Source organism: Bombina bombina, chromosome 5 (assembly GCF_027579735.1).
Source record: "Bombina bombina isolate aBomBom1 chromosome 5, aBomBom1.pri, whole genome shotgun sequence".
Lineage (NCBI taxonomy): Eukaryota > Metazoa > Chordata > Amphibia > Anura > Bombinatoridae > Bombina > Bombina bombina.
In genome coordinates, this window is record NC_069503.1 from 874,609,510 (window position 1) to 874,623,001 (window position 13,492).

Consider the following 13,492-nt stretch of genomic DNA (forward strand, 5'->3'; position numbering starts at 1 on the left):
CAGTTAAAATCCTAAAATTAGTAAAACCTGAATAATATAATGTAGCCTTAACATAGGCTAATATACTTAAATAATCATCTAAACACAGGCTATTAAATAAAATAGCCTTAATATAGGCTAAAATACTATCTTTAATAACCTAAAGAAGGCTAATCATATAATATAGCCTAAATCTTGGCTAATATACATATATAATAACCTGATACAAGATTATTGGATGATAAAGCCTTAAAATATGTTAATATATTATATTTAATAACCTAAAGCAGGCTTATTATATAACATAGCCTAATGAAGATTTATACCAAAATTTAATGAAGCCTAAAAATAGGCTAATATACCTATATTAAACCTTGAAATAATGTAACTAAAATATAAGCTAATATCTCAAACATAACATAGTCTTAAAGGCCTAAAAAGATAATACAGAAATTAATATCTAAAATAAAAATCCTTTAAAAGAAATAAAATAGGCCGCTTGCTTATTATAATAAAGAAGAAAATATATAGAATAAATGAAATGCAAAAGAAAGTATTTTGTTTTTTGTTTTTACACAGATTCAAGTGCCGTACTATAGTAAATAAATAAATAAGAACAAGTTAGTTAAAACCTAGAAAATAGGATTCAATTATAATTTACAGCGCTGCATACACAATACCACTCAAAGAGATAATAAGTATGACGGCTAATATCAGTCTTACTAAAGAGGGTCATTAGAGTTAAGGATTGTCTAAAGACCACTAATAAAGTAAATATTATGGATTAAAAGAAGGTAAAAAACAAGATTAAGGAAGCCGAAGCTTTATCAATTTAGATAAATACAATAAGGTTTAAATTACTCAAACTGATGCCTTAACCACAGTACTACAGCGGCTGCTACTTGAGATACATAGGAAGTATTGCGCAAGGAAAATGTTAGGAAGCACTACACAAAAGATAGAATTAAAATGTCTCATTAGGAAAATGCTCTTCCATTGCGCTACATTGTATTGTTATGTTAGGGGAATCATCAGGACAGCAGTGTGCGCACCCTGGAGAACATACTTGAAGGAAGGAGGCCTGCAGTGTGATTGTGGCCACTCTAGTACGTAAACCTTCTAAATATATAGCGGGGGGGAAAATGAAAAAGTATTTCCCTAAAATGGATGTTCTAACTTGTAAATAATCAGACCCTGGGGGGAATAGAACCTGGGTCATCCAAGTGAAGAGGCTAAGTAGAAACCTCTAAGCTATGAAGGCTTAATAAAGAAAGAATGTAAAACAGATATACATAAAATGATGATAGCCTAAAATAAAAATAAAATAAAAATCAAATACTAATCCTTTGACTGTATTATAAACTGCCTGACCTCATTCAAAAGAAAACATATTGTGAAAACATAGAAAGCCAATTTATGTTTGTTTGAACAAGAAAATAGTTCTATGATAATTAAAAGTATTCTCTAGACTCTAGAGCAGTGGTCTCAAAGTATAGGCCCTGGGGCCATATGTGGCCCTCCAAGATACTTTCATTTGGCCCTCCCTTGTTTAATAGGTAAACCATTAATTTGGGCTGACAAATTTTTATATAGACAACTGTCCAGTGTAGACTCCCACCATACACTGCTTGCATAAATGTCACTTTTTACATTTTTATAAAGTTCCAGAATGATCACTTCACTTGGCACTCACAAGGTAAATATAGACAACTGTGTATGTCTGCTGTGGGCTACAGCTCCCACTATGCACTACTACAGGTAGCCCTCAGTTTACACCGGAATTAGGTTCCAGAAGGAATGGTTGTAAATCGAAACTGTTGTAAATTGAAACCCAGTTTATAATGTAAGTCAATGGGAAGTGAGGGAGATAGGTTCCAGGCCCCTCTCAAAATTGTCATAAGTAACACCTAATACATTATTTTTAAAGCTTTGAAATGGAGACTTTAAATGATAAACAGCATTATAAATCTAATAAAATAATCACACAACACAGACTTCACTTGCATTTTTCTGCAAACAGTTCTTTCTATGCATTCCAATCTGGACTGATTTATAGACAGGAAGATCTTGTTCCTTTGAAATCTGCTCAATAGCTCAGGTCTGGTTAAACTGATTAATTTCAGCTTGCTTGGCTTTGCTGCAACACAAGCGGACAGCTCCACCTACTGGCTATTTTAATCAATGCACTGCTTCTCAATGCTTTTCAATAGCAGTCACATGACTGGAAAAAAAGGTTGTTATTCTGAAACGGTGTAAATTGAACCGTTGTAAAACGAGGGCCACCTGTATTTGGGTAAATGTCACTTCCAGTTACCAGTATATCTAGTTCCGAAACACTTACTCTGTTCAAGTGGCCCCCATGGGCGAAGAACACTTGGCAAGTGGCCCCCAGATAAATTGAGTTTGATACCCCTGCTCTAGAGAATACTTTTAGAACCAGTACTATATCTCCCAAATGTTTGAGAAACCTATTACTATTCCCATTAGGATTTATACTTTCAGTTCATTTGCATTGTGTTAAAAATGTGATTAAAAATTGCAATATTACACTATTGCTAAAATAGTTTGAGTGAATATTGGAATATGATAGAAATGTACCGAAAATTAAAAAAGGAATATGTTAAATGAATATACCTTAAAATTCCTAGAGCAATGTTTATAGAACAAGGGAATAGTAATATGCAATTACATTTTAATTGTACTGCACTTAAATTCAAAAGAAAACATGTTTTAAATTTAGAGTCTGATCTACCACTACACCACTGCAGCCACTTGGCTACTAAAGTCGTACTGTTATATAGTTAGAGCTATAAAACTATACCGCGAATCATGTTCACAGAAGCCAATTCACAGCATTAATAAATGCATAAATCTATAGAAGGTCTGAAGCCTGCATGTGTCAGAGGCCTAACAACGGGCAGCATGCCTGTTATACAAAATGAATACACAATTTATTAAATCAAATAACTAAAATAAATAACTAAAGCTGGATAATACTGAAGACAAAAGCCCTATAAATTAGTAAGGCTAAAGAAGATAACTAAACAAGAATTAGACTAATATCATTAGAAAATATGGAGAGAGAAATTAATACATGACCTGCTGTCTGGAAGCAGCAAAGAAAAGAGGAAGTGCTGGACTTGTACATTACAGTTTATTAGGCTGCTTTGTGCTGATTGGTGCAGCCTTGTTACTATGTTATTATTTTTGTCTCTGTTTTCTTTGCTGCTGTTTGGATTCAGTAAAGATTAGATGCAAAATATGAAGCCTCCTGTCTTGTCATAAAATTGCAACTAATATTGCAAAATATGACCGCGCTTTAATCACGGCATGCACATACTCTCTGGTCTGTGACTAAATATACCTGTAAATGTTTTTCATATTTTGGATTAACTTCCAATTTCAAATGAAGATTTCTAGTTAGTGTAGGCTATAGATTGTGCTACGATGTAATGCAGCTGCACTGCTTTAATCAACACGTTATGTTATGATATGAATGCTCCTTTGCCATCAGTTACTGTAGCAATGATTTTATCTATTCCTGGACCAAATAGAATCCCCGAAAAGAAAGTGATAATAGTCGGCCCTTTGAATGTATCTGCAGACCAAGGTTTAAGCCCTAAGGCTTGCCAGCAAACACAACCATAATAAGATTTTTAGCATTCATTTGTGGTCCTGATGAGCTTCAATTGAACTCTCCGGGTATACTTCACCAGATATTTGCTCTGTTATCAAGCCAGAAGTAGCTGCAGCTACACTTACAAATGGACAAAAGAGGAAAGCTTATATAAAACAAATAAGACCAAAAATAGATTCACTTCAATACAATCAAAGGATATATGCAGATTGATAAAAAGTCCCTTTGTATAAGGTGAGGTTTTCCTCCCAGGTTTCAGCAAAAAATGAAGAGAAAAAAAAAAGTGCAATACTATCACTGTCTCTGTTAAAAACAATGATAGGATCCTACTTACATTCTCCTGCGCTGTTGACCCAGTTCTAAGTTTACACAGCGTATAGTTTAGATGGATCAAATGATAACATGAACCAAACTCTACTGGATACTTAATATTAAAATTTATTAAAAGCAACTATGTGCATAGAGCATACCAACAAACAGTTTTGTCACAGACCAGGGATACAATGATACAAATTAACTTCCAAGACCCCCCAGAATACTTTTTGCTTGAAAACTATGAGTCCCACACAGGGCTTGTCCTAACACTGACAATAAACCCTGTCTCTTCTTGTGACGCCTCTTCACTGCAAGTCCTCTTATATTGCACTATTGTTTCTCTCTCTTTACATGTGCTGAAACCTGGAAGGAAAACCTCACCTTATGCAAAGAGGCTTTTCATCAAGCTACATATATCCTTTGATTGTAGCAAAGAAATCTGCCATCCGAAAAGATACATATCGAAATCTTTCAGTTTCCTGTGTCTGTGGTCTTTGAAAGAGGTGTTGTCCTCTAAGAGTAATTGCTGTCTACTTGGCCAGTGTAGAAATGTCACTTCCCACTTTTCCCAAACCTCCAAATTAAAAGGTGGCAGAGGGAATGGAGCTTTTTATTTAACGGTCAGAACAAAGGGCATACCTGGTTGTTCTATTTGTTAGTTATCAGTTCAGCTTTAAGAATTTATCAATTTTCCTAGTTGCAAGTGTGTCAGGTGTGGGAATATAATCCATATACAAAGCTTTCAATGCTTTGTGTAATAAGGCATGAGTATGCTCTTGCCTGAAATTGAAGGACACATTTTCCCCCACAGGTTTGGTGGGGGTGGGGGGGCAGGGTCCTGAGCTTCAGAATACCCATGCTCAGAAGAGGAATTGTCAGACTCTAATGTACCCTATTTTAGTTCAGTGCCTCTAGACAGGTCACTCTTAAGGTAGAGCCCTGGTAATGGAAGGGGCTGTTAAGGATCACTTTCTGCCACATGCATGCACCTGTTTTTACTTGTAGAAAGCATGACCGCTTTCAACTCAGATATAGCAGAGTGGATATATTCCTTTAATTTTGGGGATATCAGCAGAGTTGGAAGGGTTATTAATACTCAGTTACAGCCCAGTAATTATTAAACAGGAAATCTTTGTAGCTCTGATAAGTAGAAGAGCAGTCTCACCATCTCTAATCGCTCAGAAATGGCTTTGGACACCTGCAAGATGATAACCGCACTGTAGATATCGGAGTGGGGTATCCGCCATTTCCTGGTCCCAAAACTAATTTTTAGTGCAGGTGAAGTAATAGATGCTGTGTTATAGGCTTCAGTGTTACAAGAGAGCATTAAAGACGGTTGCACTGCTACTACTGTTCTTACCTCAGTTGCAGATGACTGCTTTCAGGAGACCAGCAATACAAGTAAAATGCCAAGGATCTCTCTCTGAGCAGCTCACTGTAAACCAGGGGATTGGTGGATATATGCACATTTCACCTGGGAGGCCTTTGACATCTCTACCCCAAGAGAAGATTTGTTTCTGCCAGGCTAAACTTCTGTCATCTCTTCTATCTAGTAGGCACTCTGAGGAGGAAATTAGTCTCAGCTCATTTAAAGGATCCCTATCAACAATGACATGTGGCGGCAGTTATGAATCATACCCTTACAGAGGTATTATCTAAACTGCCAGGATTGCAAGGAAAGCGAGACAGCTCTGGGACTAGAATAAATACAGAGCTCTCTGACGCTTTAGTGGCTATGTCTGATACACCCTCACAATGTACTGAAGCTGAAGCAGGGGAGCTTCAATGTGTGGGTGATTTTTCTGATTCAGGGAAGATACTTCAACCTGATTCTGATATGTCTACATTTAAATTTAAGCTTGAACACCTCTGCATATTGCTCAGGGAGGTCTTAGCAACTCTGGACGACTGTGACGCTATTGTAGTCCCAGAGAAATTATGTAGATTGGATAAATACTATGCAGTACCTACTTACACTGATGTTTTTCCAATCCCTAAGAGGTTTCCTGAAATTATTACTAAGGAATGGGATAGACCAGGTGAACCGTTCTCTCCCCCCTCCTGTTTTTAAAAATATGTTTCCTATAGACGCCGCTACACGGGACTTGTGGCAGACGGTCCCTAAGGTGGAGGGAGCAGTTTCTACTCTAGCTAAGCGTACCACTATCCCTGTCGAGGACAGTTGTGCTTTTCTAGATCCAATGGATAAAAAATTACAGGGTTACCTTAAGAAAATTTTTATTCAACAAGGTTTTATTCTCCAGCCTCTTGCATGCATTGCCTCAGTCACTGCTGCTGCGGCTTTCTGGTCTTTTCTTGAGTCTCTGGAGGAGGCTCTACAGGTTGAAACCCCGTTGGAAGATATTAACAAGCTTACGGCCCTTAAGCTAGCCAATTCATTTGTTCCTGACGCTGTTGTTCATTTAACCAAGCTAACGGCTAAAAATTCAGATTTTGCTATTCAGGCGCGTAGGGCGCTATGGCTTAAATCCTGGTCAGCTGACGTGACTTCAAAGTCTAAACTTCTCAACATTCCCTTCAAAGGACAGACCCTATTCGGGCCTGGACTGAAGGAGATCATTTCTGACATCACTGGAGGAAAAGGTCACGCCCTTCCTCAAGACAGGTCCAACAAATTAAGGACCAAACAGTCTAGTTTTCGGCCCTTTTGAAACTTCAAGAGTGGCGCAGCTTCAACTTCCTCTAACACAAAACAAGAGGGAACTTTTGCCCAGTCTAAGCCGGTCTGGAGACCTAACCAGGCTTGGAACAAGGGGAAACAGGCCAAAAAGCCTGCTGCTGCCTCTAAGACAGCATAAAGGAGCAGCCCCCGATCCGGAAACGGATCTAGTAGGGGGCAGACTCTCTCTCTTCGCCCAGGCTTGGGCAAGAGATGTCCAGGATCCCTGGGCATTGGAAATTGTGTCCAAGGGTTATCTTCTGGAATTCAAAACCTCTCCCCCAAAAGGGAGATTTCATCTCTCACATTTATCTGCAAACCAGATAAAGAGAGAGGCATTCATACATTGTGTTCAAGACCTAGTTATGGGAGTGATCCATCCAGTTCCGCAGGAGGAACAGGGGCAGGGCTTCTATTCAAATCTGTTTGTAGTTCCCAAGAAAGAGGGAACATTCAGACCAATCTTAGATCTCAAGATCTTAAACAAATTTCTCAGAGTCCCATCCTTCAAGATGGAGACTATTCAAACCATCCTTCCTATGATCCAGGAGGGTCAATATATGACTACCGTAGACTTAAAGGATGCTTATCTTCACATCCCGATACACAAAGATCATCATCGTTTTCTCAGGTTTGCCTTTCTAGGCAGGCACTACCAGTTTGTGGCTCTTCCCTTCGGGTTGGCCACGGCACCAAGAATCTTTACAAAGGTTCTAGGGTCCCTCCTAGCGGTCCTAAGGCCGCGGGGTATAGCAGTAGCCCCTTACTTAGACGACATTCTGATACAGGCGTCGACTTTTCAAATCGCCAGGTACCATACGGACATTGTTCTGGCATTTCTGAGGTCCCATGGGTGGAAGGTGAATGAAGAAAAGAGTTCTCTATCACCTCTAACAAAGTTTCATTCCTAGGGACTCTGATAGATTCGGTAGAAATGAAGATTTACCTAACGAAGGCCAGATTGTCAAAACTTCTAGACTCTTGCCGTGTTCTTTATTCCACTTCTCGTCCTTCAGTGGCTCAGTGTATGGAAGTAATCGGTTTAATGGTAGCGGCAATGGACATAGTACCGTTTGCCCGCCTACATCTCAGACCGCTGCAACTTTGCATGCTCAGTCAGTGGAATGGGGATTACACAGATTTGTCCCCTCTACTAAATCTGGATCAAGAAACCAGGGATTCTCTTCTCTGGTGGCTATGTTAGGTCCATCTGTCCAAGGGGATGAGCTTCCGCAGGCCAGATTGGACTATAGTAATGACAGATGCCAGCCTTCTGGGCTGGGGTGCAGTCTGGAACTCCCTGAAGGCTCAGGGCTCGTGGACTCAGGAGGAGGCACTCCTTCTGATAAACATTCTGGAACTAAGAGCGATATTCAATGCTCTTCAGGCTTGGCCTCAGCTAGCTGCGGTCAGGTTCATCAGATTTCAGTCGGACAACATCACGACTGTAGCCTATATCAACCATCAGGGGGGAACAAGGAGCCCCCTGGCAATGTTGGAGGTTTCAAAGATAATTCTATGGGCAGAGGTTCACTCTTGCCATCTCTCAGCTATCCATATCCCAGGAGTAGAGAACTGGGAGGCGGATTTTCTAAGTCGGCAGACTTTTCATCCGGGGGAGTGGGAGCTCCATCCGGAGGTATTTGCCCAGCTGATTCAACTATGGGGCAAACCAGAACTGGATCTCATGGCGTCTTGTCAGAACGCCAAACTTCCTTGTTACGGGTCCAGGTCAAGCGCCCTGGTCCTTCAGCCTGGCTTATGTGTTTCCACCATTTCCTCTGCTCCCTCGTCTGATTGCCAAGATCAAGCAGGAGAGAGCTTCTGTGATTTTGATAGCTCCTGCGTGGCCACGCAGGACTTGGTATGCAGATCTGGTGGACATGTCATCCTTTCCACCATGGACTCTGCCGCTGAGGCAGGACCTTCTACTTCAAGGTCCCTTCAAACATCCAAATCTAATTCCTCTGCCTCTGACTGCTTGGAGATTGAACGCTTGATTTTTATCAAAGCGTGGTTTTTCCGAGTCGGTCATTGATACCTTAATTCAGGCTCGAATGCCTGTCACCAGGAAAATCTATCATAAGATATGGTGTAAATATCTTCATTGTTGTGAATCCAAGGGTTACTCATGGAATAAAGGTTAGGATTCCTAGGATATTATCCTTTCTCCAAGAAGGATTGGAGAAGGGATTGTCAGCTAGTTTCTTAAAGGGACAGATTTCTGCTCTGTCTATTCTTTTGCACAAACGTCTGGCTGAGGTTCCAGACGTTCAGGCGTTTTGTCAGACTTTAGTTAGAATCAATCCTGTGTTTAAACCTGTCGCTCCGCCATGGAGTTTAAATTTAGTTCTTAAAGTTCTTCAAGGGGTTCCGTTTGAACCTTTGCATTCCATAGATATTAAACTTTTATCTTGGAAAGTTCTGTTTTTAGTAGCTATCTCCTCAGCTTGAAGAGTTTCGGAGTTATCTGCTTTACAGTGTGATTCCCCTTATCTGATTTTCCATGCAGATAAGGTAGTTTTACGTACCAAACCTGGTTTTCTTCCTAAGGTGGTATCTAATAAGAATATCAATCAGGAGATTGTTGTTCCTTCACTATGTCCTAATCCTTCTTCAAAAAAGGAACGTCTATTACACAATCTTGATCTGGTTCGTGCTTTAAAGTTTTATTTACAAGTTACGAAGGATTTTCGTCAAACATCTGCTTTGTTTGTTGTCTACTCTGGACAGAGGAGAGGCCAAAAGGCTTCGGCAACTTCTCTTTCTTTTTGGCTAAGAAGTATAATCCGCTTGGTTTATGAGACTGCTGGCCAGCAGCCTCCTGAAAGAATTACAGCTCATTCTACTAGAGCGGTAGCTTCCACATGGGCTTTTAAACATGAGGCCTCTGTTGAACAGATTTGTAAGGCGGCGACTTGGTCTTCGCTTCATACCTTTTCTAAATTCTACAAATTTGATACTTTTGCTTTCTCAGAGGCTATTTTTGGGAGAAAGGTCTTACAGGCAGTGGTGCCCTCCGTTTAAGCACCTGCCTTGTCCCTCCCGTATCCCACAAGTAATGGATGAATCCGTGGACTGGATACACCTTACAAGAGAAAACAAAATTTATGCTTACCTGATAAATTTATTTCTCTTGTGGTTTATCCAGTCCACGGCCCACCCTGTCATTTTAAGGCAGGTGTTATTTATTTTTAAACTATAGTTACCACTGCACCCTATAGTTTCTCCTTTCTCTTGCTTGTCTTCGGTCGAATGACTGGGGGTGGCAGTTAGGGGAGGAGCTATATAGACAGCTCTGCTGTGGGTGATCCTCTTGCAGCTTCCTGTTGTGAAGGAGAATATCCCACAAGTAATGGATTAATCCGTGGACTGGATACACCACAAGAGAAATAAATTTATCAGGTAAGCATAAATTTTGTTTTGCAGGCGACTAAGGATTTTGCCAGTCTTCTTCTTTATTTGTTGTTTTTTTTGGAAACAGTAGCCTCCTGAGAGAATCACGGCTCATTCCACAAGGGCTGTTTCTTCTTCTTGGGCCTTCAAAAATGGAGCTTCTGTGGAACAGATTTGCAAGGCTGCCACTTGGTCATCTTTACACACTTTTTCTACGTTTTACATTTTGCTTCGGCTGAGGATTCTTTTGGGTGTAAAGTTCTTCAAGCAGTGTTGCCTTCTGTTTAGGTTAACTGTCTTGTCCCTCCCTTATCATCTGTGTCCTCTGGCTTGGGTATTGGTTCCCAACAGTAATTATGATGATCCGTGGACTCACCGTGTCATTAAAAAGAAAAGAAAATGTATGCTTACCTGATAAATGTATTTATTTCCTGACATGGTGAGTCCAAGGCCCGCCCTGAATTTTTCAGACAGTTTATTTTTCTATAAACCTCAGGCACATCTGCACCTTATGTTACTTCCTTTCTCCTTTCCCTTTGGTCAAATGACTGGGAGTTGTGGGTAGGTGAGTGATATTTAAAGGGACAGTATACACTCATTTTCATATAACTGCATGTAATAGACACTACTATAAAGAATAAGATGCACAGATACTGATATAAAAATCCAGTATAAAACCGTTTAAAAACTTACTTAGAAGCTCTCAGTTTAGCTCTGTTGAAAAGGCAGTTGGAAAGCCCACTACAAGTGGGAAATCTCAGGCACTCCCCCCTCCCCCTTCTTTTGCATATGAAAAGACCCTTTACACAAACAGGAACAAGCTGGAGAAGGTAGCTGACGGTATTCTCATAACACTTTGGGGGGCTTGGTTAGGAGTCTGAAAATCAGAGCGATGTTATTTAAAAATAAGCAAAACTATACATTTAAAAAAAAAATTATGGGCTATATAAATAGATCTACAAAACATTTATGCAAAGAAAAAATGAGTGTATAATGTCCCTTTAACAGCTTTGCTGGGGTGCTCTTTGCCTCCTCCTGCTGGTCAGGAGTGATATTCCCAACAGTAATTATGATGATCCGTGGACTCACCGTGTCAAGAAAGAAAGAAATTTATCAGGTAAGCATAAATTTTCTTTTTCAACTTGTAATGTTGAGCGCAATAAGCCGAAAAGACCCGATATCGCTTGCACGCGCACCACTCATACTCTAGCCCTATGTTTCTATGGACATGTTTGGTTTGTATGAGTTTTAAAAGTGGTTCACGACTAAGAAAACAAAAATCCAATATTCTATGTAACCTATCATTTAAATAGGTTTGCACACTTTGCTTCAATATAAAACAATTTCAGTTTGAGTTATATACTATTTAACACCCCAAAATACACTTATTTTTCTCTATAATAAATTAAAAAGTTCTTTATTTGGATTTGTTCATTTAAATTTATTTAGTGTAAAAAGTACTTTTTTTTTATCATATATAGACAATTTGTTTAGTGATCTTTATTTATTCATTTTAGGTTCTAAACCGGGAACATTGACAGTAAAGATAATTGAGATTCATGAGGAGTGTTTGATGCAGGTTGCTCTGTGCCAGCAGTTGACACCTGATGAATCATTCTTTACAGGCAGTCCTATAAAGGTTCTTTTTGCTCAGCAAACCGTGGCGCATCTCAGACCAGCACCAAATGACATCATTCATATCTCTACACCCTGGTGAGTATATGAACCTTATTTAAACCTTGCCTTCTTTTGGTACCTGTATGGCCTTGAAGGCATTGTTACATTTACTTGCTGAGTGTCCCCAGCAGGTGAGATGACTACATTTTAAAACAGGAATAGTTTCATTAAAATATTTTTAATGGCACAGCCTGCAATCAGCCCTTTAGAACAAAACTTTAATTATTGTATTTACACTAGAAAAATCACTAAGTTAAAAAAAAATGTTGCATTGCTTAGCTGTTAAATTAAATTTAAGGGAAATTAGAAGTAGTCTATACAATACTGGATAACTATCTTTAAGACCAAGCACCTTACTTTTTACTGATACATGATTGTTGCATAGAATTATCACATTTTATTGTTAAAATATGTTCAGCCCCAAAATAGAGCTTTGGAAATTCTCTATGTTAATAAAAAATGTAATAAGTTTAGAATATATTTTATTTCTACATATAGATGTTCAGGTGATATTTTCTAGCCTACTTTTTACAGCTATGCTGCATCACTTTCGAGTGCTTCAACATTTGGGTATCATGTCCTTTTAACTCATTTACATGACTGGCTTGAGTATGACTTTTTATAACTTTATTTATAGTAATAAAGAACCATTACATACATAATAAGATGAAAATATTGAAAATACATTTCGTTGTTTTTTCCCCCTATAAAATCAGAATTAATATGCATTATGAAAGGTGTAACTCAGTTAAGTAAGAGCAAATCCATGATATGTTTATCATGCAGAGGCTAGGATCCATTTTTCTATTTTTACATCTAATCATTAACAAGTATAACCAAAAACAGAAAACTAAATATTTGACTAACATATTTTTACATACCCGGAGCTCCTCCAGATCACCCTCCACAGACCTGTGTTTGCAAGAGGGGGTAGGGGGTATCTGACCAATAATGTAATCACCTTTTAATGATGTGTATTTAAGTTTGACAGTTAAACAACAGTTGCCTTTAAGGTTTTCATTTATGATGTAGAGAATGTGGTTATGAAAGTGTTGTACTTAAATACCCTGTCTTTTGGTAGTAAGAGTATTTAATGTTGAGCTGTGAGGCATACCTGCTCTTTTGTTATTTTTGTTAGCCAGTAAGAGGTTCTAGCCCAAACTTTTTCAATTTAGGACAGTCCCACAATAGGTGGTTCTAGTCTAGTGAGGCATGGCTGCATTTAGTGCAGATGTTGTTAGCCTCCGGGTACCCATTTTGAACGAAGACCAGGTGTGATGTAGGCTTGTTGCAGAATTTTCATGCGGGATTCTCTTAAATTTGCAGAGATTGTAACAGCATGTGCCTTTCTGAAACTAGCGCTGATAGATTCTTCATCTACGGTTAGGTACCTACAGTTTAGCCACTTTGCTAATATTTTCTGCCTAGCAGAGTTTTCAAAATCTTGAAGAATGAGATCATACGTTTTTGTGATTTTTATAGGAACCCTGTCTTGCTAGCGTGCACAATTTGTCAACATTAGTAGATTCCTTAATCAGTAAGCCATCTGCTATTAGTTTATTGAAATAGTGTCTGCACTGAAAATATGCAAATGTATGCGTATGTGGAAGACTATACCAATTTTGTAATTCTTGAGAAGAGATCATTTCTAGGGTTACTGGATTAAAGAGGTGTCTCTGTTGCCATATTCTGAATACTTCCATTGTGTAGCCAGGTAGGAATGGTAAATTGCCTTGGATTAGTAGGTGTTTGCTCGCTGTGTTTCATACTCCCCATAATTTACAAACTTTGGCCCAGGCCCTCAAGGG

The 13,492-nt window shown here is 38.9% G+C and overlaps 1 protein-coding gene across 1 annotated transcript in view; it reads left to right on the forward strand.

The window, feature by feature from the left end:
- The window catches only part of SPIDR (scaffold protein involved in DNA repair), a 1,635,101-nt gene that overhangs the window by 775,726 nt on the left and 845,883 nt on the right, over positions 1–13,492 (forward strand). Inside the window, exon 8 of the mRNA XM_053715026.1 lies at positions 11,525–11,720. Within this exon, the coding sequence (XP_053571001.1) occupies positions 11,525–11,720 (196 nt within the window). The remainder of the gene's footprint in view (positions 1–11,524; positions 11,721–13,492) is intronic.